The sequence below is a fragment of the Sander vitreus genome, chromosome 10, assembly GCF_031162955.1.
Source record: "Sander vitreus isolate 19-12246 chromosome 10, sanVit1, whole genome shotgun sequence".
In the NCBI taxonomy this organism is placed as follows: Eukaryota; Metazoa; Chordata; class Actinopteri; order Perciformes; family Percidae; genus Sander; species Sander vitreus.
Genome location: NC_135864.1, coordinates 32,350,804 through 32,375,556, shown reverse-complemented (window position 1 = coordinate 32,375,556; position 24,753 = coordinate 32,350,804). Strand labels below are relative to the sequence as shown.

At 42.3% G+C, this 24,753-nt stretch overlaps 1 protein-coding gene across 4 annotated transcripts; it reads left to right on the top strand.

Annotated features, from left to right (window-relative positions):
- The first annotated feature begins 4,947 nt into the window (after positions 1–4,947).
- Positions 4,948–23,922, top strand: brd8b (bromodomain containing 8b). 4 transcript variants are annotated; one of them, XM_078261178.1, is made up of 18 exons: positions 4,948–5,007; positions 6,241–6,337; positions 7,646–7,715; positions 7,830–7,879; positions 8,005–8,127; positions 8,217–8,297; positions 9,141–9,205; positions 9,877–10,043; positions 10,438–10,629; positions 11,656–11,749; positions 11,929–12,059; positions 14,754–15,180; positions 15,349–15,386; positions 15,471–15,670; positions 16,622–16,714; positions 16,974–17,042; positions 17,520–17,805; positions 23,047–23,922. In XM_078261178.1, the coding sequence occupies exons 1-18, from the start codon at positions 4,989–4,991 to the stop codon at positions 23,104–23,106; spliced, it is 2,262 nt and encodes a 753-aa protein (XP_078117304.1). In that variant the 5' UTR covers positions 4,948–4,988; the 3' UTR covers positions 23,107–23,922. The 4 variants fall into 4 exon arrangements, with proteins under 4 accessions (XP_078117304.1, XP_078117303.1, XP_078117302.1 ...); XM_078261177.1 differs by having other exon boundaries at positions 14,754–15,189; XM_078261176.1 differs by lacking the exon at positions 23,047–23,922 and having other exon boundaries at positions 17,520–19,419.
- Positions 23,923–24,753: the final 831 nt, after the last annotated feature.

Below are 24,753 nucleotides of genomic sequence, written 5' to 3'. Positions count from 1 at the left end.
ACTATATCAGCCCTCCTACACAATCTGCACTGTGGTCATAACATCTACAATCTTATAACATATTCCCTGTTATTGTTCTAAAAGTATATTATTTCTTTTCTTGTTTGTCAAGCAATTCTATTACAGGTTTTTTCAACTTCTTACACACAAAATCTTTATATGTCACACGGTTTTTGAAACCTCTCACTCAAAGTGCAAAACTACACAGCAAATCTCCAAAACCATGAGCTATTTCTCAGCCTTTCACTCAGTTTTCAATTGCATAAAACACTTTTTTCAAAACATTACACACAATTCTCTTCCTAAGACACAAACATCTAACAGGAAGTGACTTGCTTTTTCTTTTCTAAACACAACCAATCAAAATGCTACACTTATTTACCAGGGCGCACACACACACACACACACACACACACACACACACACACACACACACACACACACTCCTCACATGTGCAAACACATTATGTCATAACTGAACACTAACCAATCACTGCTTTAGTATAGGCCTATACATAGGTCAAAGGTCAGATTACCTGTGAACAATGGATGCTAACAATGAACAGAGAGCAAGGGGAGGAGGAGAGAGAGGCAGGGGACGACAACAAGGAGGAGGAGGAAGAGGAGGCGGAGGAGGAGGAGGAGGAGGGAAGAAGAGAAAGAAGGAGAGCCATCTCAGGGCCACACTTATTCATCATGTGATCAACCACAGATTGACCAATGAGAGAAGCCCATCTTGAGTAGCTTTAGAATGGCGTCCATACTGCATGCAACTATCTAATGACTATTTCAGCATTACAAATTTGTTTTGCATACAATCCCCCCCCGCCCCGACACACAAGCACGCACAAACACACACACACACACACATATTCTTTATTCTAAAAATGATACCTTTGGTTTACATATGTTTGTACTTTTATTTTCTTGTTTCATGCTACTGTATACAACGCTGTGCTACTCTTACAAACGTAATATTTTGCCCAATAAATATTTTCTGTTTTACTGTAACATTACATTGTTGTTTACAGTACACTTTTCAACCACTCTCAGCAGATTACTTTCTCTCTAGAACATTGTAAATGTCGATATAGGCTATGAAAGACAAAAGAGCTTTAGATTTAGAACAACAGTGTGTTCATTTTGAGATGTGTTTATGGCATTCTGAATGCAGTTTTTCATTTTGAAGGAGACGTGAGGCATTTTGCATTTTGTGAAATAATGAAAAATTTCCCTCGGGATGAATAAAGTATCTATCCATCCATCCATCCATCTATCTATCCATCCATCTATCCATCCATCTATCCATCTATCTATCTATTTTTATGCACGTGGTAATGGAATTAGGTCAATGCCCACCCCCACCACAGCCTGTTCAACCTGCTGCCGTCAGAAGTATCCATTACTGTACAGTAGCAGCAGACTACAGTGCAGGTTCTTTCCTCAGACTGGGAGACTACTCATCTCCACCTCATCCTCCACCTCATCCTCTACCTCATCCTCCACCTCATCCTCCACCTCATCCTCTACCTCACCCTCCACCTCATCCTCTACCTCATCCTCCACCTCATCCTCTACCTCATCCTCCACCTCATCCTCCACCTCACCCTCCACCTCATCCTCCACCTCATCCTCCACCTCATCCTCTACCTCATCCTCCACCTCATCCTCCACCTTATCCTTTACCTCATCCTCCACCTCATCCTTTACCTCATCCTCCACCTCATCCTCCACCTCATCCTTTACCTCATCCTCCACCTCATCCTTTACCTCATCCTTTACCTCATCCTCCACCTCATCCTCTACCTCATCCTCCACCTCATCCTCCACCTCACCCTCCACCTCATCCTCCACCTCATCCTCCACCTCATCCTTTACCTCATCCTCCACCTCATCCTTTACCTCATCCTCCACCTCATCCTCTACCTCATCCTCCACCTCATCCTCCATCTCATCCTCCATCTCATCCTCCATCTCATCCTCCACCTCATCCTTTACCTCATCCTCTACCTCATCTCCACCTCATCCTCTACCTCAACTCGTCTTCCTCTCACTCGTGCAACAATTTTTCTGACTTTCTTTGTGTTCATCTTTATTGTTCCTTTTCCACACAAAATCAGCCCAAATAGGTCCTCTTTTACTGTATGTACTACAGTAACTTATGGTCATGCGATTGAAAGAACCTCAACACCTGAGTGTGTTTCCTAGATGGGAATCAGCTGTGATTGATCTATTTGCATAGCTTCAATCAGCTGTTTCTCAGTAGCAATGGAATAAAATGCAGATGGTATATTTGTGTTTATTTGTGAATAGCTGTTCACTTTGACTTTAGCCTATACGTTAGGTTTAGAACATGATGTTATCTGTTCTGACATACAGTGTGAAAGCATTTGCAAATTTGGCAATAAAAATCCATTGTTTTGGTCTTGGTGGAGCTTGTGTGTAAAAGAAGTTCAAGCATTTAAAATGTGTGTTAACCGTATGCATTTTGTGTCAAAGCAACAAGAAATGTGTTAATTGTATAGCCTACACAGACGAATGTTGTGCTAACTGTGTTAAGAGTTTAGGAAAGTTGTTAAAAGTATTGAAAAAAATTGTCATAGCGATCGGAAAAAAATGTAATATTGGCACACTCATATTATACTGACAGCACATAGCCTATATTTCTTGGAAAAAAAACATTACAAAGTTTTTTCTTTTTTTCATCCTTTAGTGCTACTTTGCTACGTTTGTTGTATTTTATTCTCTGCTTTATTGTTTATATTTTATTCTAATTCAAATATTTGTATATATGTGTAAACGTGTGTGTGTGTGTGTGTGTGTGTTAGAGAGAGAGTGTACAGTATGTGCACACAGCCACCAAGACTGAGGGAGCGGTATGTTAGAAATGAACCTGTGTGTGTGTGTGTGTGTGTGTGTGTGTGTGTGTGTGTGTGTGTGTGTGTGTGTGTGTGTGTGTGTGTGTGTTTAGGATTGACCCATCTCCCAGAACAAATAATCTTGGGCTGAATGGAACCTGGGTCCCTGCAATCTGACATAGGTTATTATGTATCCTGGTCCAAAATTCCTGGATCTTATCACAGGACCCTCTAAATTTGAGTTTTAAACAAACAAGAAATAAAAAAAAGATCCCATTAAATTAAAAAATGTTGTATGTCTCTACCAGAATTATATTCCTGACGGTGTAGAGAGGGCTTTCAGACCATCGCTTAGGCAGATAACATTTTTTAGAAAATATAATTTGTCTAGTTATATGCATAAAGAAAATGTGGAAAGTAATTCAATAAATCAAAACTTCCACTCACGACCTCCGTATTTCTACAATCCTGACAGCAGACCAACTCACAACTGGTTTTCTTGCAAGACACAACAAGCATCTGCTGTCTGCTGTGACATTTCTGGTTTACATGTGGTTGGTGTTAACCAGTGGCAATTTTAGACCCTTTCTAAATTTCATTTCAGCCCCCCTAAAAATGACAATAATTAAAAACAAATGATTGTTTAATCAATTTTAGTGCTTCAAGTTAGAGTGTGTGAACTTGTCTGTCAGTGACAGAGGACAAACAACAGGTTTAATATCCTGTGTCGCTGTCCTCAATGCTATGCACCTGTAACCCAGTCAAGGAAAGTTTTATTTTCTATTTATTTATTGTTTACACCTCATTATCATTTAATTTGATTCTGGTAGTCCATAAAGGGACTTTCATAGTTTTTTCATATGTTTAATATTTAGCATTTATCTTATACTGTTGCAATAATAAATACATTCATTGTTATTCCAACACGTTCTCACACTCATCTCGTAAAATATGGACGCTTGGTCAGGTGCCTTTGTCGTTCTTATTGACGCTAAAAGTCTCCTTTAGCGCTTTAAGTAAACGTGCTTGGTCGGGACTATTGCCGTCCCTTTTGACGCAGTTATGTTAAGGAAAAGGTCGTGGGTGGGCGTACGGTTCCGTGACACGCGGGAACTACGGGACGGTTGGGTTTAGGAAAGGGTCGTGGGTGGGCGTACGGTTCTGTGACACGCGGGAGGAAAGAAAAAGACGACTATAGCAAGCGTGACAAGTGGGATGCAAACCCCGCTCTCCTGGGTGAAAGTCCTGTGTTTGACCCATCCACCCCTTCAACCCTCCAACCAACCTCCTTATGTGGAAATTCGCCCTTACATACTACTCTCTAAATCCTATCTAACTGCTGCTCTCCCCGGTGCGTTACACAAACACGCTGAAAGACGCCTTTTTCGTCGCATCAGACGCTGACAGCCACTGTCCAAACGTCTTTATTTTACGAGTTTGGAATGAGAACGGGTTGGTTATTCAGTGACATTAGTGATTTAGCAGTGATTTAAATAGTCAGAACATAAAATACTTCATCAGCAGAATCAGCAGTGTGATCAGAGATCAGGAAACATCCAGTGTGAGGAAGAGTTACCAGGAGTTACCAGGCTGCAACACAATAAATACAAAGTCACTTTAACCGTCTCTGTCGCATCAGACGCTGACAGCCACTGTCCAAACGTCTTTATTTTACGAGTTTGGAATGAGAACGGGTTGGTTATTCAGTGAAATTAGTGATTTAGCAGGGGGAGTTAACACTTTTGCAAGGCACTGTATCTGTGTCACGTTCTCATTAGGGGGCGAGCCCCCCTAAAGGTCTGATCTTAGGATGGCCCCTGGTGTTAACACAGAGGGAAGACACAGCAGATAACAATCACAACATAAATACAGAAGGACCTCCTATCAACCTTTTACAAGTATTAAAATATAGCTTTAATGCCTAACTGGAATTTAAAATGGAAAAAAAATGCAAAACTAAATTCGGGACCAAACAGAACCCTTTATATATTTAGTTTAACGCTCTACTGACTGCAGCTGTAGTTTGTCAAACGTAGCCTAAACATTTTTTTCCTTTTTCACCGTAACATCTGTGTGTACCACTAAAACCTCTCCGGCGGAAGTTGTGTACGCGGCCTTATCACAAAAGAAATGGCGAGCGGTATCGGCAGTGAGTAATATTTCCAAACGCTTTCTCGATTTTGTTCGTGATTTATAGCAAAACTAACAGTAACGTAAACAAACTCCAAACATTGCGGTTAATTTACGTACCCATGGATGTATTACATTAACGGTTGCACTCTAGCCGTCTAGCGTCGTTGCTTGATAAAATGTACACCGTGTAGCTGTGTGTCTCGTGAAAGTGTCCCCCGTAATCAACATTGCTAAGCTAACGTTACTGTTTAAATATTACCAAACGCTTGGTGTATGTTATTGTCTGCAGAACCATGGCTTCTAACTATTTTTATACTATATTAAAACTAATATGCAACATATTAGTTTAAGCCCCAGCACTTGAAAGAAACACGCGAAGTGCTACAATAAGTCTCAGAAGCATCATCTTAAAAAACGACACAAGCTAACGTTAGTAAACAATCTAGCTAGCTAGCTAGCTAGCTAACACTGATAATAATAATAACAACAATAAAACCTTAAGGTGCGCGGCTGCGGGTGGCTGTCATATTTATTACGTTTACATCATTAATACATCTCAGCCCGTATGGTTTATTTGAGTTTTATAGGGACAGGACCGTGAGTAATGTTAAACAAATTAACGTTACTCTTCTTGACAAAAAACAAAACAGACTCATCCTGATGACCGTTAGCTAGCTCGTTAACGTAGAATTTGACATGAAAGACAGATTCATGTATCTGCTCTGACAGAAGACACTGTAACTCAGTACGATGTCTGTCTAGCAAAAACCTCTGTTTTAACAAAATGGGCTTACGGTTTGCCGTTATCATGTGTGGACTTTAATTGTTCATTGTTTGTGCCCTGAAATAAGGCATTTTAGTTAGCTAGTTACAAGCCAGAGGCTGCCATGGGGTCCGCCCTATGTTCCCACATTTCTAAGATTTTTCTTAAAATTAAGCCCTATGTTCCGACAACCCTATGTTCCCACATTTCTAGGACATTTTCAAAATGTCTTGTATTCCTACATTTCCTACATTTCCCTTCAATGTAAGCCCTATCCTCCCACAAATTTTTTTAGGGTTAGGGTTAAAACACAACGCCCGGGATGAATGTTGGGGTTAGGGGGATAAAATCTGATACAAATTTCTGAAAAAGGAAATGTGGGAACATAGGGCCTAATTTTCAGTGGAAAAAATTCTTAGAAATGTCCCGCTGCCAAGAATACCTGGACATGTTATGATTTCACTGTATTTTGTACTTTATTCACAGAACACAAGATACTGAATGTAGGGCCAACAGAGCCCTGGTCAGTCAGGGAGAAACTGTGCCTGGCCTCCTCTGTTATGAGGAGTGGCGACCAAAACTGGTAAGAAGAAAACCTACTCTATACTTTACTCAACTGTTTTTGTTATTTACAAAAGGGAGCAGACACAGTTTATCAGATTTCTGCATCCATACATCTCACACATAGAAAGTCACCCAAGAGTATACTATCTCCATATTAAAAAAAAAAGATATAAAAAAAAGAAAGTATCTAAATATAAAATCAAAGTATATAAAAAATATGCTTTTTACTGCAAACAAATCAGTCCAGTCAAGTATCTTTGACCTCTCAACCAACCCTTCAACAACTGTGATCTTCATTAAAGGAGCGCTATGCAGTTTTGGCCATTTCTTCGCTGTTTCGCTTTTTGCTGGCAGGTTTCTCTATAGAGCTCCCCCTACAGCTTCGGAATAGATATAACTGCTGACTCCTCGCTCGGTCGGTCTGCCGTTTCCTCTTTGACAATGCTTTCCTAGCTTTCTGCTTCTTTTTAGCCGTCTCAGCCATGACCATAATGTGAAAAACTCCATCGCTACCTTGTTAGCCGGTTCCTGAATGGGCGTATGTGTGCAGTGCCGTGAAGCAATTCGTTACATCGCGAGACCTGATATCACGCCAGACGCTGAGGCCGCCGGCTCGCCGGCCGAAAGTTGCAAGGGTGTATTTTCCACTCACAGGCGCTAGGGGGGAGCGAGACGACCACCATTCAACCCGAAAAAAAGTCATATAACCATTCCAATGACAACGAAGCTGTTCAGTTAAGGTAAATTAAGCTAAGGAAACTGCATAGTTCCCCTTTAACAAGAAAAGAGCATCAACCCATCAATTCACACTCGATTTATTTCATGTAATTGGCTAACTGAACGTTTTTCTCTTTTAAAATTTAACATATTAGCTCACGTACATTATCTGGTTATATATCCAATTTTTAGGGCATGGTGCAAAAATACTACAATAGTATGTCCTGTTAAATCTGTCTTAATTCTCACCACTAGAGGTCAGACTTGGGCAATGTATGGTGTCTGAATGGTGACAGGCTCTTATTCAGTGGTGCTACATGTCCTTGACAATCAATAAGCAGTTTGTATGAGAAGACCAGTGTCAACCTGTTTTTTTTTTTTATTATTGTATCAGCTGTTCCCTTTCAAAAAATAATTGAAATAAGATTTATTTTGACAGCTGTTGAGGCATACTACTACAAAGCAGTTTATATTTTTAATGAACCGTTCCAATGCTTTTTCATAATACGTACAGATACGTACATTTTACGTATCTGAATTTATTCTTAACTTGAATGCGTTTCTTCGGTTACCAAATGCATTTCTCTCTGAATTTCTCTCGGTTTTCCAGGGTGTCTGTAAGTAGAGCCATCAAGCCTTTCTCAGAGCCGGGCCGTCCACCTGACTGGTTCTCACAGAAGGTGAGAAAGCTACAAACCTCCATAACATTTTCTCCAGTTGTCTTTTGAGCAGATAACTCCGCTGAGCTCTGCAAAATGGGCCTCAGGATAACAAATATTCTCTCCGTTTCTCAGCACTGTGCCTCACAATACTCAGAGCTGCTGGAGGCCACGGAAGCACCAAAGTCAGTATTATACAGACGTAGACACGCGCCTGTGTGCAGAATAATAATAATAATAATAATAATTGTTGACGTGGGTAACATACTTGTGAGTTGACTTAAAGTGTTTGTGCCCTCCTATGCGGCAGGCGTAAGCGCGGTGAGAAGGGCGAGGTGGTCGAAACCATCGAAGATGTCATCGTTCGTAGGCTAACCACTGAGAGGATAGAGGAACTGAAAAAACTGCTGCGAGACACACAGGAGCAGTACAGGTACATAGACCCTTAAAAAGAAGATCGCTTAAAAGACGTTTGACCGCGAGGCGTGACCGGTAATCCCCCTCTGCTTTCTGTCCTGACAGGAAGTTGAAGAAGGAGGTGGATCTGATCCAGACGGGTCACATGGACTCCCAGCTGAAGGAGCTGTGGGCAGAGATCACACTGTAGGACTCCTATCAGTTCTTGTGTTTGATACTAACGCATCATTTACTGAGCAGATATGTACTGTGTGCTGTAGCAAAAAATAATAACACAAAATGCAATTTAATTCCAGTTGGATTTTAACAACTTTGGTGATCCTGATCTCCTGAATTTTGATTGGACATCACCATCTTGTCAAAATGTAAACGTGTACAACATTTAGTTCATGACAAGATTTCCTCAAAGAAAATGATCCTAACTATACATGATACATTTTAGTCTTGTACAGACAGCGGTTAGTAAATCCTCAGGCCAAAGTCTGAAATCACTTCTTATTTAATAATGTAGTGCACTATATTTACCCTGTGCCGTTTTATTTGCGTGTCTGAATTCGGAGCGTGTACATGTGTATAAACAGTACCAGTCAAAAGTTTGGACACGCTTTCTTATTAACTTGAATGGGAAAGCGTGTCCAAACTTTTGACTGGTACTGTATATAATAGTTACCTCCAAAACTCCACAATGAAACCAAAAAGTAGTGTCCATTGTATAGAAGCCACTTTCTAACAACAGCGTTGCATTTTATAGATGCAAAAATCACCGTGTGTGACTCATCACCTGTCAGTGATGACACACAAAGACGATGAATCAATGACAGAAATCTTCATTTACTGCTCACTGTAGAGTAAACTACTGAGTGTCTAAGGCCGGGGACAGACTGGCTGCGTGGCGTGAGCGTGTCAGCTGCGTGGCGTGTCCGTTTTTATTTCGGCTCCCATGGTAACAGGTTAGAGCTTGCACACTGTACACCACCCTGTATACCATCTTCTCAGGTTGTTAAACTGTGTGATTTTTGTGAACCTCAGAAAGAAGAAGCAGGCTGAGGAAGAAGCGGAACAGAAGAGGAGAGCCACAGAAACAGCATACCAAGGTAGGCTCCGTGTTGCACACTGGGAAGGCCCCCTGGTGAACACTGTCATTTCTCTACAAAAAAATCTAAATATCTTGGATCGTGTGGGTGTTTAATGTGAAATTCCTACTTCTCTCTACGATAGGTGTTTCAATTGTGTCATACCCCCACACGAGCTGGCATGCTGTGATAGAGATAAATAACATAATACATTTCACTAGGTTCACATCGGCTTTTCAAGGTGCGAGAGCTTTACAAAGAGAATATCTGCTATTTTGCCAAGATAAACATTTCATAAACATCATAGTAATTTGCAGTGTTGTACAGGTTTATGACATTGTTAAGAACAAAGAAAACCCTAATGTACACATTGCTCAGTCTTAATGAATAACGATATCCTATATGTAACATTTGTGAAATTGTACTTTACATTTATGTTCCAGTGAGGGCTTTTATGCAACAAATCTGCCCTCTTCTTGGAATATTTTTTGTATTACGTGTTACTTGTAAGGGACTTATTAAGACACTTCTTTCTCTGATGTGCTTGGTTGACTTGTGCGCTTTCACTAGATGTCTTTCTCCTAAATTCTGTGCCGTTTTTTTTTTCTTCTGATTCCATGAACAAAAACAGATTGATTGATTAAGTCTCTCTCTTATTCGCCCCCCCCCCCCTTCTTCTCCGTCCATCACAGCTCGTCAGGTGATGAAAAACACACCTAAGCGTCTGCCCAGTGTAACTGTACGTTCTCCCATGGGTGCCAGCCCCCCCACCATGGACTCTCAGGCTGACTCTTCGGTCTCCACACAGTCCATGGATACAGGAGGCGTTGCCTCCGATGACACCACCACCCACTCAGTTGTAAGAACATGCTCGTGTAGAACAGCGTTTGGTCTATATACTCATTTAGCAGTGATGAGATACATTTCACGGAACATATTAGTACTCACTGTTGCTGTACTTCAGGTACTGCACAGAAGTATAATTCAGGCTTCACTGTAGTAGATTTGGTGGCTGTCACATAAACTGTAATTCAACACCAACATCTCTGGTCAAATGAAAGTCTTGGTAGTGTCTGTTTACAATATCTTGAGATTGAAATCAGCACTGTAGACTCCACAAAAGTGCTTTTTGTGTATCTCCGACTAGTTTATTTTGTCTCATTATGAGACAACGGAAAAAGATCACCTCACGTGATGGTGTTTTTGGCAGTCTCTGCCAACCACTCTCACTGACTGTTTGCTGCCTCTGCCAGGCCCAGGGGGTTGGAGTGTTTCTACCAGCGACGGATGCTCCAGGCCCAGGGCCCAAAGATGGGGGCCTGGCCGCTCTAGTAGATGATTCGCCACAGAAGAGGCTCCTCACCCAGAAGGCCACGCCGCCGCCCTCACCCCTCCTGTCAGAACTGCTGAAGAAAGGCAACCTCATCTCGGCCAGCCCCCGCCTGGTGAGAGCCAGCTTAGCTTACATCATTACATTCAGACCCGCGAGAATACCAGCAATTGGAAATTATGTAAAATCATATAAAGCAACAAGCAAGACCTGTAAACGCCTCAAAGATATACACCATAAACACACATTAAAGGAATGTTACTAATCATGGAATATTCATTTGAAATCATTGAAGATAACGATGATTGGCTGTGCAGAAGACTTATTGTTTTAGCTCACAGTCTTATGGATATTGTCACATTCACACAGAGTTTATATTATTACATGTGAGTGAATGCACCATTCACTGATTTGTTGACTTTTTAAAGGCGCTCACACACCAACCCCTGATTCTCGGCCGTCGGACAGTCTGGCGAGGTCGGTGACCCGAGTCTGTTTGGTGTGTTCCGTGCCGTCGTCAGTCGGAGGAGGAGCCGTCGGCGTTTATTTGGGCCAATTTGACTTGTTGAATCGGCCAGTGGGCAGTCGGACTCGATGAACAACTACCGGAAATGACGAGAGGGATGAGCGTGATGAACGCCTCTCAAAATCTTACAAAAATCTTTTAAACTGACCTTTGTCGATCTGAAATACAGACAGATTCAGCAACTGCATGGCCAATTTCTCGCTTAAAATGTTTTCAGAAACCCATTTCGGTGAATTATTTTCGTAAAATACGAGATCGTATTCCGAACGAGCCGCCATTATGGTCTGGCTTTGAAATTCGGGAGAAGCCAGACCCACGTGACGCGTTCGTCCAATCAGCTGCAGGTTTTCATTTTGTGGGCGACAAATACAGATTAGCGCGGCTCTGCATGTTATCTGACTCAACTCGGGGAGACTGATCAGTCCGACTGCCTTTTCTGCCGACGGTCGGTCGTCTGGTTGGTGTGTCAGAGCCTTAAAGCAGCAATGATTCACAGACAGCAGATCTTACTGCAACATTCTAATATTCTCTATTCTAATGTTAATTTTATCAAAATCATAGCAGTACTAGATTAAAACCTCACTTTTGTGTTATTCTTGTATTGATTGATGTCAGGTTGGGGAGGGAGACTCTACTGGAAGCCTCACCAATGGAGTACAGACAGCCACCGCAGCCACTGCTTTACCACCTGGTCATGAGGTCATCACAGGTAAAATCACTTTGCATAACTGTTGTTGCATGCACACAAATACACACACTTGTTGTTTCCTACTACGAGTACCTTACCCGACTCACAGGAAGGAGCCGGCCTTTTGTAGCTCAGTGTACAAGTGCGTTTCCTTGCCACATGCATTCATTTCGTGTGTGCATACGTGTGTGTGTGTGCAGAGGGTGAAGCAGAAGCTGCAGTGAAGGTAGAGCTCGGCGAGGAGACGGGGTTGGTGGAGGACCTTGTTTACATGGGAAACGAATTGGACCTGGAGACAGTAGGGGACATCATCGCCATCATAGAGGAGAAGGTACATACGGTGCTTATTTATCAAAGGCTCCACGTCAGTTTGTATCATTCACCATTAAAGAGGCAAACATGACCAGGATCAGAGTTGGTTGGCTTTTTTATTTATGTTAATTGGGGAATATGTTCGACAGAAAACATATTACTGCAGCAGTTTGTGGAGGAGTAAGGCCTCCTGCACACTGGCTGCGTGGCGTGAGCGTGTCAGCTGCGTGGCGTGTCCGTTTTTATTTCGGCTCCCTTAACAGGTTAGAGCTTGCACACTGCCTGCGTGACACGCACGTCTCAGGCGCGGCTCGAGCCGCGCTGAAAACGCGTGCATGCTAGAAATAGGACCGACGCCTATTTTTCACGAGACACGCAAGTGTGTTGGAAGCGTTTCCAGGCAAAATAGAATACCAAAAGATGTACATTTACATTTAATAAATGACATTTTGATGTTTGAAAGTCTCTAGGTTTTGACATAAATGCAGATATAAATGTAATAAAAAAAATAATAATAATAATTATCGATTTTCAAATATTGCACATGTCAATACAGAACGAAATATTCTGTCGCCTATTTTGCCGTCAATACTGCCGACGATGTCTTTGCTGTAATCAAATCAGTATATGTTTGTTTATGGGAAACTAGCCCATATACACGTGTACAGACAAGGCTAGCAGCAGCGCTGCGTCAGACACGTTTCTGTTGTGCAAAGACGTAGAAAATGCCACGCAGCCGCCACGCAACAGAAACGCCACACTCGCGCCACGCAGCCAGTGTGCAGGAGGCCTAATGGATTCATGGCAACATTGCAAGAGTGAAACACATTTAAGCACCAGACTTTGTAATTTTAGACTGGATACCAAAGAGAGATATTTGCTGTTTTTTTAATACTTATTTGCAGTAGTGGAAGAAGTATTCAGATCCTTTTACTTAAGTAAAAGTACTAATACCACACTGTAAAAATACTCTGTTACAAGTAAAAGTCCTGCACTGAAAATGTTACTTAAGTAAAAGTATGTAAGTATCATCAGGAAAAGTACTCAATGCAGAAAAATCCTCACATTTTAGAAACTGGAAACAAACAGTCCTGTGTTCAATCGGCTAATCTTTCAGCTGTACTTATAGGCCTTTTATATTGTTGGGTAGTTGTGTGCAAAAATCCTAATTTGTAAAGTAACTAGTAACTAAAGCTGTAACAGATGAATGTAGTGGAGTAAAAAGTACAATATTTCTCTCTGAAATGAATGAGTAGAAGTAGAAAGTGGCACGAAAAGACTCAAGTAAAGTACAAGTACCTCAAATTTGTACTTAAATACAGTACTTGAGTAAATGTACTTAGGGGCCATCCACACGGAGGCGCTTTTTGGTGCAAACGCACGTGTTCAGCATCATTTGGGCCCGTCGTGCACACGAATCCAGTAAATGCACTGCCTGAAAACGCACTTTTTTGAAACCTGGTCCTAGGGTGAAAAAATTCGAAAACGGCTCCCTTTTGGCTTCGTTTGGACGGCGAATACGTCCGTATCGATGATGTTATCGCCACACCCCTCGACATCTTACCCACGGCCACTGACACACTCAAAGGCGAGCATATCCCATCTCCGTGATCAAACAAGCTCACTTCATCTAAATACTTGTCTAAATAAATGTCTCCGCTCCCTGACACTTCCCTCTGCTCTGCCGGTCCTGGATTCTACACAAGATGTATTGCTAACGTTATGTAGCTAACGTTAAACATCGCTAAAGCAGCTACATTACGTTAACGTTAGCTGCTATGGTTATCTGTTTATAAAGTGGAAGTAGACAACTTATCAACTAGCTAGCTAATCTGTCTGTTTATCAACTTCTTGAACGGATTATAGTAACTTTTAGCACGGCTTATTGTAGAAAGGCTACTGCAAGAAAAACATGTAGATTATCAAAAAGACATTGGATCATTGATGTTTGTTTGACTGCCGATGTTAGCTAGTTAGCAGAGCTAACGTTGGCGCGCTAACGTTAGCTCTGCCAGCTTGTGCGCTGCAATCATGTCCAATGGCAGACAGAATTGCAAAATAAAAAGCAATCCAACAGCACATTATACGATGTAAACAAAGACATGTTTTCTTGCGGAGGCCTTTATAAAATGAGCAGTGGTGAAAGTTATTATAGTCCATGGATGTATTAAGAGAACGTTATAGTCTAGTCATGTTATGATGGGAAGTGGAAGTGACGATGCTCTTCTTCTCCGTTTTTTGGTGAATTTCTGTAGCAGAAACAGCACCGCCTATAGGCCTGGAATATGAAGTAGCGCGTTGAGTCATTTACAAATGGATCCGTTTGGACGTAACTATTCTTGAAACGAATCCAGGGAAGACGGGTAAAAAGAAGATCGTTTTGGTACATGTGGACGTGGCCTTGGTTTCATTCCACCACTGCTCATTTGTTTAATGATTACTCCCTTTTTGGAGGCCTTGGGTTTTTTTTTCCTTTTGTTCATGATGTAGAGAAGTATGCAATTTACTCAATCAATATTTCAGATGTCTTATCATTTGTTTGTTTGTTTCGTGCATCACAAAAAATCAAATGTTTGACCTGTTGTGGCCAATTCCCAGTGCATCATTATGTAACATAGACAACATTTCCTGAATCAATAAGATAATATTGGCTATGTATTAGTTCACCAACTTTTCTGTCTTCTTGTCTCTGTCCTTCCCTCTTCCTTCCCAGGTCGATGACTCAGTGGAGGCCTTAGATGCAGCAGCGGTGGAAGCAGCTCTCTCTCTGTGTGAAGAGGCCGTGTCAGAAGGACACACCCTCCCCGGCCCCTGGGAGACCCAGGAGCTGAAGGTTTCAGACCCAGCACCCACGCTCCAAGACTCGGATCCCACACAAGAGCCTCGGGATGTGGCCGCGATGTCAGCCTTGATTCCTCCCGGCATGGAGACCCAGAATCAACCGGAAATTAAAAGAGAACAACGGCTCAAGGGAAACTGTGAGGGACCCGAGGCGACCGGAAGTGATGTCACCTCCGACGACGGTGCACCAGGAAGTGAGATCACAGAGGAGGGGGCGGCGGTGAAGGAGGCCACTGACGCGACGGTCAAGAGTGAAGGAGAGGAATGGAGCCAGCCGGAGCCCAACCCGCCCTGCCTAGGTGGGTGGTGTATGTATACACCACACATACACACACACATACACACACACACATACACATACACACACACACACACACACACACACACACACACACACACACACACACACAAAAACACACAAATCATCCTTATATATTTATAATCCCCTTCTCATTTCTGTCCCACAGACTCTGAGGACAGCTCTGTTTCTGGGAAAGAGTCCAAGGTAACCGATTTATGCACACGTACACACATGCATAACCTCTATAAAAACAGTAATTTCACTTAATGTGTGGGTTCTTGATTCTAGGAGGTGAAGGAAGAGGAGGCGGGGAGTGAGGGCGACCCAGAAGAAGGGATGGAGCTGAAAGAGGAGTGTGGGGAGGGGGAGGGTCCCTATCTGTCGGAGGTGGAGCGCGCAGCCAGCGAGAGCGAGGACGGTTATGGCCCGCCCTCCCAGCGCTACACAGCCGATTCACTGGCCAGCAGCCCGGCCTCTTCTTCCCAGCTGTAGGTGTCCACATGTGTTCATGGTTGTAGAAAGCACTGTGACGATTGTGTCGTAATAACCATTTCTATCTACTGGGTGAAGTGGCTTGTGTGAATCCAGGGCCATGTCCTAAGCTAACCCCTGTCCTTACCAGGGCTGTAAATCACACCTTTTCTCATCACACAATATTCTATTGATTCTTTGGACAACAATACAATAGTTACTGATATCACAAAGTCTTCCACGATACGATTTTGATTCAATTCAGAGGCCTGCGACTGATACGAGGCGATACATAAGCCTTTTTAACACAATCAATTATATTTATATATATATTTACGAAAAGCAACTAAAATATGATTTGACAATTTAACAACTAAGCTCTTCCAGACATTTAAATTACAAACAAACTACTGTTATTTTTTGGGGCATGCAGCAAAGGGCCGCAGGTCAGAGTCGAACCCACGGCCGCTGCATCGAGGAGTAAACCTCTATATATGGGCGCCCGCTCTACCAACTGAGCTACCTGGGCGCCTGCAAACTACTCTTTTTAATAAAATAAATAAATATAAAGTGGGAATTTCAAAATAAAGGCGCATCTTAAAGATGATTAATTTCTTTAAGATGGATGGATCGTTGATGATTGAATAATGCCAGTGTCTTCCTGCACCCCTAGTCCTTAACAAACAAAACGTTTTAGGAGAAATGCTGCTTTAAATCTAGATAAAGCTTTGCTGGCATTTGTCATGAGTATTCATGTCATGGCCTGTGAATCAGATTAGGGCTCCATTTCTCTGAGCTAAGCACTCTTTGGCTGCTGACGTACAAATTCTGACAGTGTGTTAGTTCTCTCTACTTGCCTCTCTGCCACTTGTGATTTATCTTCTGCTTCTTGTTTTCCATTCACTGTGCACGTCACAATCCTCTTTTTCATTCCCGCTCTGTCTTCACTTCCTCTCTGTGTGCATCAGATCTACGTGTGGGGAGGACCAGGAGGCAGTGCAGGCCCAAAAGATCTGGAAGAAAGCCATCATGCTGGTGTGGAGAGCCGCAGCCAATCACAGGTGGAGCTTCTTGGAGTGCCTCAACCTCAACAACGAATCAAAGTCTTCGTTGGCCAAAATGCTTTAGCAATATCTCGCAGTCAACGTTTTTTAGAGCCTCAGTTTTTAAGGTTGTCACACAGTTGTCCTGATTGTAATGAGCTGTTGCATGGCATCGAATAGCAGGAGACTTTTTCTATAAATGTTACATTCCAACATGATAGTATTTAATCAATCCGTTTTGTTTTAGTGATGTTTTATGAATTCATGTTTCTTTCAGGTATGCCAGTGTCTTCCTGCAGCCTGTGTCAGATGACATCGCGCCTGGTTACCACAGCATCGTACACAGGTAAGAACACACACACACACACACACACACACACACACACACACACACACACGTGCACTCACTTGCTTTTTTGCACAATAAGTAAGAAAAAACAATTGACACTTTCATTCACTTATGCTGCTATGCACCTGCACTTTATGTAATGTGCAATACTAATAAATTATTTTACTAAATTATTTCACTATTTTACTATTCACTCTAGTTTTAATCTTTTTACCATCTTCACATTCTCTGATCTGATGTTCTTAGTTGAATGTGTGTTTGTTTTTATGTTTGCACCATAGATTAGCACTTTTAATTTCGTTGTATGTACGTACAATGACAAAGTCAATTCTGAATTTTTTTTAATGGAATTACATTCATGCCGCACCAAAATTCTCCTTTGCAGCCAATAGGAATGAATCTTTGTTAACCAGTGTAATAACAGTAATAGTAAATAACGGTCCCTTGTTGCTCCCGCTATCCTTCCTGCTCCAGACCCATGGACCTGTCGGCCATTAAGAAGAACATTGAGTCCGGCGTGATCCGTACAACGGCCGAGTTCCAGCGCGACATCATGCTGATGTTCCAGAACGCCGTCATGTACAACTCGTCGGACCACGACGTGTACCACATGGCGCTGGAGATGCAGCGCGACGTCCTGGAGCACGTCCAGCAGTTCCTGGCCACCCAGCTCATCATGCAGACCTCGGAGAGCGCCATCTCGGCCAAGAGCCTCCGCGGCAGGGAGGGAAACCGTAAGCCAGGAGAGCCGGCTGAGAAGGTGGGTCGGGGCGACTTGTTGGGGGTCAAATTAGAATCCCCTTTTAAAGGTGTGAAACAAAGCACTGTATAAACCTCCCACTCCAAAGATGTCACTGTTAATGTTGGAAACTCAACTCTTGAGTGTCAAAAATATCAACAGTGAGCCAGGAAGAAATGTTGGGATGTGGAGGAGCTACTTTATCAAAATCATGGACTCAATCTTTGTAGCCCTTACGCAGCCACGGTCCACTCCCTCAGGTGTTTTCACTGACTTTGTGGAAATAAACCTCTTTTCTGGAGTGTTTATTAAACACTTTGTATAGTATATGGAGTGATCTCAGAAAGCAGTAGCTCCACCCTTCAAACTTTAACCAGAGAAGAGGTCTAATCAGAATACCTGAAAACACCGGTGTGCAAGGCTTTAAAGGTGCAGTATGAGTTCCTGCATGGTTTCAGCACAATTTCATTTTAGTCTCAAATCGTAGGTATCTCTCCTTGATCCGCTAGCTGCCTGCCCCCTGAACACCCCGTGAAAAAGCCCGGCTGGGGAGACAACACAGGGGTCGTAAACGTCAAACACTAGAGGCACAGGCTGTGCACCAAAATACAACAAACCACGTTCCAGCCAATCACTGACAAGATGGTTGGGGGAGGGGGGTTGCATTTGTTGTATTTTGGTGCACAGCCTGTGCCTCTAGTGTTTGTTTGACGTTTACAACCCCTGTGTTGTCTCCTTTTTGTGTATTGAGGGGGCAGGCAGCTAGCGGATCAAGGAGAGATGCCTATGATTTGAGACAAAAATGAAATCGCGCTGAAACCATGCAGGAACTCACAGTGCACCTTTTAATTAATGTGATTATTTACAGGGGGGGAAGCTCAGGGAACAGATCAAAGTGGATGACTTAACATTTCCCATTGATATAGTTACAAAGGTTCTTATATAGAAATAATAAGGTTGTGTCAAAGGTTTGAACATGTTGTTTGCTTAGCTTTAGAGTTTAATGACATCTATTGTCCTGCTGCTGTAGGCTGACGTCATGTAATATATGTATGTATGAAGATTCATAAATATACAGTATGTTAAGGAAAACATCGTCCAGTAACAACATTCCTGTTACCTAGCAGAATGTCTCTTGAACAGGTCAGTGATGGTTTGTGGAAAGAAATGAATGAATGAATGGATATGTCACACAGTCTGTCAGTAGAGAACCGTGTTGCCATAGTTGTGGACTCAAGTCCCAGATTTGTTGAATTGACCGTACGGTCAGAGGGGTTCTCATATTTTTACCAAAACATGTCTCAGCAGATACCTGACTAATGTTCTACATGTCATGATGACCAAAATGTATGTCCTTTTGAACTATTTCTAATAGATTGAAAGGACCATCATAAATGCAGGGCCTTTGGATTGACTTGGCGTTTGGGTTTCTTTCTGTATCACTATTTATAACAGATTGTATACTTGATCCTAAGACAGTTTTGATCACCACTGATAAAGAATGTGTGTTATTTCCTCCCATTAATATGAGACAATTTTGCTAATGTGAATAAATCTAACTTGACCATTTTTCCCTCTGTTCTGCAAAGAAGCTGACATTTTACTCGACATTACATTAAACAGTATACCTTTGTACATCACGTCTGTTGAATCCATGCTACTTTCATATATACATTTAAAAGAACCTCTATGCAATTTTTTTTTTTGGAACTAAGTCTGTTCATTATTATAACAGAATTGTGCTTCACCAATTAGTTATTGTGTAGCCTATCGTCACTCAGCGTAATGTTAGTGTGACTTTGCAGAGCCAGGGATGCAAGCTGACACTTGGCACTGATTACATGTAATATATTTGCATTCACATCAGCATCATACAAACTACACGGCACACTTGAGACATGCGGTCAACTCGGTGCCAGTTGTCTGTCTCGTCTCGGCTCGCTACGATGTGCTTCAGTGGAGTAATTTCTGGTCTTGACTTCCCTGCTGATTCATGTCCTGCCTGTCGGCTGCTCCTCTCCTCACTAACTTCTGTCTGTCTGCATCTGCCTGTCACTGACTCAACTGTTTGTCTGCGATTGTCTGCAGTGTTCATAGTGTGTGTGTGTGTGTGTGTGTGTGTGTGTGTGTGTGTGTGTGTGTGTGTGTGTGTTCTCTTAACAGGGGGTGGGGGGTCTTGAGTGTGTGTCTATTAGGGTTCCTTTTGGTCATGGCATTTTCAGAGTATCATAGGATGTAGAAATTTCAGTTCCAGGGCGCCCGGGGAGCTCACTTGGTAGATTGGTGTGTATATATAGAGGTTTACTCCTCAATGCAGCTGCCGCCGCTTTGACTCTGCCCTGGGGCCCTTTGCTGCATGTCATCCCCCCCCCTCTCTCTCGCTCCCCCTTCATATCTTCAGCTGTCCTATACAAATAAAGGCCTAAAATGACCAGAAAATTATCTAAAAAGAAAAAGAAATGTCAGGTCCAGACCCAGAATGTCTGGGAATTTGCAACATTTTCTCGGGAAGTCCAGAAGTAAGGGGGACTTTTGCAAATGGAGAGTATATTTGACAAAAGGCAAATGTGATAAATGTTTTAATCTAGCTCACCTGGTAGAGCAGCCCATCTCTCACCCTCATTTCCTGTCCCTCTTCTGCTGTTCTGATAAAGGAAAAACCTTAAAAAATATCAATAAATGTTTAAATCTTTGTTCAGCTGTTTCTCTACAGCGAGCTGATGTTGAAACGAGACAGTCACATACTTCTTAGAACGGTACATAACTGAACAATATAAAAAAAAAAAATAATAACATCTGTAGTTCATGGAAATGCTATGACTGAATGAAAGTCTGGTATTCTTCATAGAGGCGTGTGTGTGCGTGTGCGTGTGCGTGCGTGTGGCAGTCAAATGGACACTCTTTCCTCGCCGTGCTTCTGTCTTTGACGCAGACTTGTATGAAACTTGCTTTCTCACGCACATGTGTGTCTTTTCTTTCTCTCTTTCTCACTCCAATGTTTGTCCTCCTACAGGACAGTGTCCCAATGGCCTCTCCTGCTTTCCTTCTCTCTCTCTTTGTAAGTATTCAGGTTCTCCCTCAGATTTCACCAGAACCACCAGGCCATGCTCCGCACACGCTTGTCTCAATGCAAAACACACACTGACATACACGACGGGACACACTCTGGACACATCTGTCTACACCTCTCATCTCTTTTCTTTCTCTCCATTCACTTCTGTTTTACTGGCATTAAAGGAAGCAAAACAGTTCTAGAAATAAAACTAGTAAGGGTTTAAGTCATTATAAAAACCTATTTTAACATGAATAATCAGCCAAGCCGATACATCGGCCGATATTAGCTTATTGCAGATATAAGTTGCTATCGGTGTATATGTCAGCCAATAAAAAAAATTGACAAAGTGTCACCATTACATAGTTGTGTCCACCAGGAAGTACCACCATTTTTCAGGTTTTTTTTATTTATTTTTTTTTTTTTAAACCCTATTGTCCTCGGGTCAAATTTGACCCATTTCAAAAAGTTTCTATATCAGAAATTTGGGTTTGTTCCAACCAAATAAAAAATAAAAAAAAACGCTTTTTATAAGTAAAATAAATGATAAGTTGACTACTTTCATTGAATTTGGGTGTTTTATTCTATTTTATAGCATTTGAGGAAAGAAATCATAAAAGAACATTGAAAAAAAGTGACAAAAATGTCGGAAAAAGATTCCAAAAACGTGGGGGAAAACAACACAAAAATGTCAAAAGGCTCAGAAAAAAATCAACAAAGACATCTGAAAAAGTGACAAACGCATCGGGGAGGGGGGGGGAGCGACAAAAGTGTCAAAAGACGACCAAAACATTGAACATTTTAAATGTTTGCATGGTCGACGGGAGGACAACACACGGGTTCAACTGCCAAATATCTATATCAGTATTGGCCTCAAATATCAACAGTCGGAAAAATGCAATTCCACCACATGAAGTCACACTGACGAGGTGAGGCGCAGAGTACAGCGCAGATACTTTTGTTAAAGCTCAGCACAGGTATATGCCAAATTCTTCTCACTACGTCACACTCAGCTCTTCTCTCATGGGTTGCACTTTGAAAAGGTCAGCAGAAACTGAATCAGAGTTGGAATCATTTTAATTTGGAGCGCTGCGCCAAAGTAAAGCGCCACCGCCCTCTGACTCTAATCTGCTTCATCAGTACGCTGTGGGAGTGGGCCGATCATATTCTGCCAGACAGACGGACAGAAGCACCAACCCCACAACTTTCAACTTGCAAATGTTGCACAATGATGCGACGTCTTTAACCTGAGACATGTCAGACTTTGTTTCTGACCGTTTCATTTTTTTTTTTTATTGGTCTCGTTCCGACCAATAAAACGTTAGAATCAGAATCAGAAAGGGCTTCATTGCCAAGTATGTTTTTGCACATACAAGGAATTTGTCATGGTGTTGTTGGTGCATTAGTATTAAATATTCAGTAGTGCTGAAGAAAACCACTGACCATCAGTGGCCAGCCAGACTCCACTGCATAGATGTGTGGTATGGATAACAATTAAAGGGTCTCTTTGTCTCTCACTCTTTCTATCTGACAGTTACACACACACACACACACACACACACACACACACACACACATACCCCAACACCTCTCTGAACACTGTCTGTGTCCCCCTCATAAACTTTTTAAGTTTTCTTTCTGTCTTGACCCAATATCCTCACCATAAACACACACACACACACACACCCACCCCAACACCTCTCTGAACACTGTCTGTGTCCCCCTCATAAACTTTAAGTTTTCTTTCTGTTTTGACCCAATATCCTCATCACACACACACACACACACACACACACACACCCAGGCTCCAGTAACCTTTCATCACCCAAGCTTTCGTCGACGTTCGGTTCATGACCCTGTGACGGTTTCTTGTGTTTTTCTGTTTACATGCGATTGTCCATGTCTTAGCATGTTCTAATTTTTTTTTCTCCTTCTTTTCTTTTGAAATCTTCCTTCTTTTTCTTTTTTTTATCATCACCGGTCTGTTTTCTGTTCTTCATTTGGGGAGGAAGCCTTCCGAGGTGGACTGTGCTGTGTTTTTGTTGTTGTTGCGGAGCTCAGTCGTGTGAGGAGGCCCGCAGCAGGGCCTCCCTTCACTCTGCCCAACTGACCTTTTGAACCTTTACATCCTCATGTGACATTTTTTTTGTTTTTGGCTGTCTCTCTTTCTTTTTCCTCCCCGTCTCTCCTCGTCTGTCTCTCTGCTGCAGGACGGAGGCACCAGGGGGCGCCGTAGCGCCATGGAGGCCGACCTCAAAATGAAGAAATAGACTGAGGTATCAGAGCACGAGACGTATAGAGAGACAAGGAGTCACTCAGAGAGAGTGGAGATGGATGCTTTGGTTGTTTTCTGAAGAGGACTATGCAGTCTCTATGCGTGTGTGTGTGTGTGTGTGTGTATATGTATGTATATATATATATATATATATATACACACACACACACAGTACACTTATTCATGTGTATTTTGGTGTAGACGAGGCTAATGTGGATGCGTATGTCTGTCTGTGTATCTGAGAGAGCTGCACAGAGCTGCTTCTTTTTCAGTTCATACGATTGGTTTATGTGCAGCACGCCATGGGATTTCACTCCACTTTCCCCAAGTTATCATTTCTCCAGCAAAGGGTTCATCATTTCCCTCAGCTGAGATGGAACAGCCAAGGATGTTGAGAGAGAGAGAGAAAGAGAGAGAGGAAAAAAAACAAAAACATTTTCACCAGCAAAAGTTTGTTTGGGATCAAATGATGAATGAGCTCTACTCGCCGGATTTGATCATGTTAAATCGTGGATGCTTTAATACTAGCTGATTGGTTGACTGATGTGCCCTGCGCCTAACTGTGCCCGACCTGTGTGGGCTGAAATGACACAAGACAGCAACAACAACAACAACCAGGAGAAGTCATAATGTACAGTTCCACAAATTCCAAACTACTAGTACTGCATGCTGGTCTGACACCAGACGGCACCAAGACATTTATCAGTTGGATCACTGCTAAAACGTTATAGTGAGATGTATCACAAGTCTTTTCTGTCTTTTTCAGTGATGGAACACGAGTGTCATTCTAAATTAAAGTGCTCATATTATGCTCATTTTCAGATTCATAATTGTATTTAGAGGTTGTACCAAAATAGGTTTACATGGTTTAATTTTCAGAAAACACCATATTTTTGTCATACTGCACATTGCTGCAGCTCCTCTTTTCACCCTGTGTGTTGAGCTCTCTGTTTTAGCTACAGAGTGAGACCTCTCACTTCTGTTCCATCTTTGTTGGGAGTCGCACATGCTCAGTAGCTAGGTAAGGACTACTAGCCAGTCAGAAGCAGAGTATGAGGGCGTGTCCTGACAGTACCTTGGTAAGGACTACTAGCCAGTCAGAAGCAGAGTGAGGCGCGTCTGACAGTACCTACGTAAGGACTGCCAGCCAGTCAAGCAGAGTATGAGGGCGTGTCTTGACAGTACCTAGGTAAGGACTACTAGCCAGTCAGAAGCAGAGTATGAGGGCGTGTCCTGACAGTACCTAGGTAAGGACTACTAGCCAGTCAGAAGCAGAGTATGAGGGCGTGCCATGCTAGCAGCTAGGCGAGCATTATAACGTGTTCCAAAGTGACCACGTTTGTCTCTGAAGTAAAGGCTGGACTACAATAGAGCTGTTTGGAGCAGTTTGTGAACAGTGTTTTCTGTTGGAGATGGTAAGTCCCTTTGGGGGGCGACTTTGGGCTTTTTCACTTTATACACCTATAACGTGCACAAAAAACATATATAACACAATAAAGGAAACAGCCAAACAGCATAATATGAGCACTTTAAGACAATCTGATGATGTCACTTCTTTGTGTAGTCAGGAATCAAAATGCTCCAATCAGTTGGCCAATACTAACACCAGTGGTTTTTCTTAATTATTTCACAAATTGAAATT

Coding starts and splice junctions, on each gene's coding strand:
- brd8b (XM_078261175.1), top strand. Junction 7,716..7,829: donor CTGACTGGTTCTCACAGAAG/GTGAGAAAGCTA, acceptor TCCGTTTCTCAG/CACTGTGCCTCACAATACTC. Junction 8,128..8,216: donor GACACACAGGAGCAGTACAG/GTACATAGACCC, acceptor CTGTCCTGACAG/GAAGTTGAAGAAGGAGGTGG.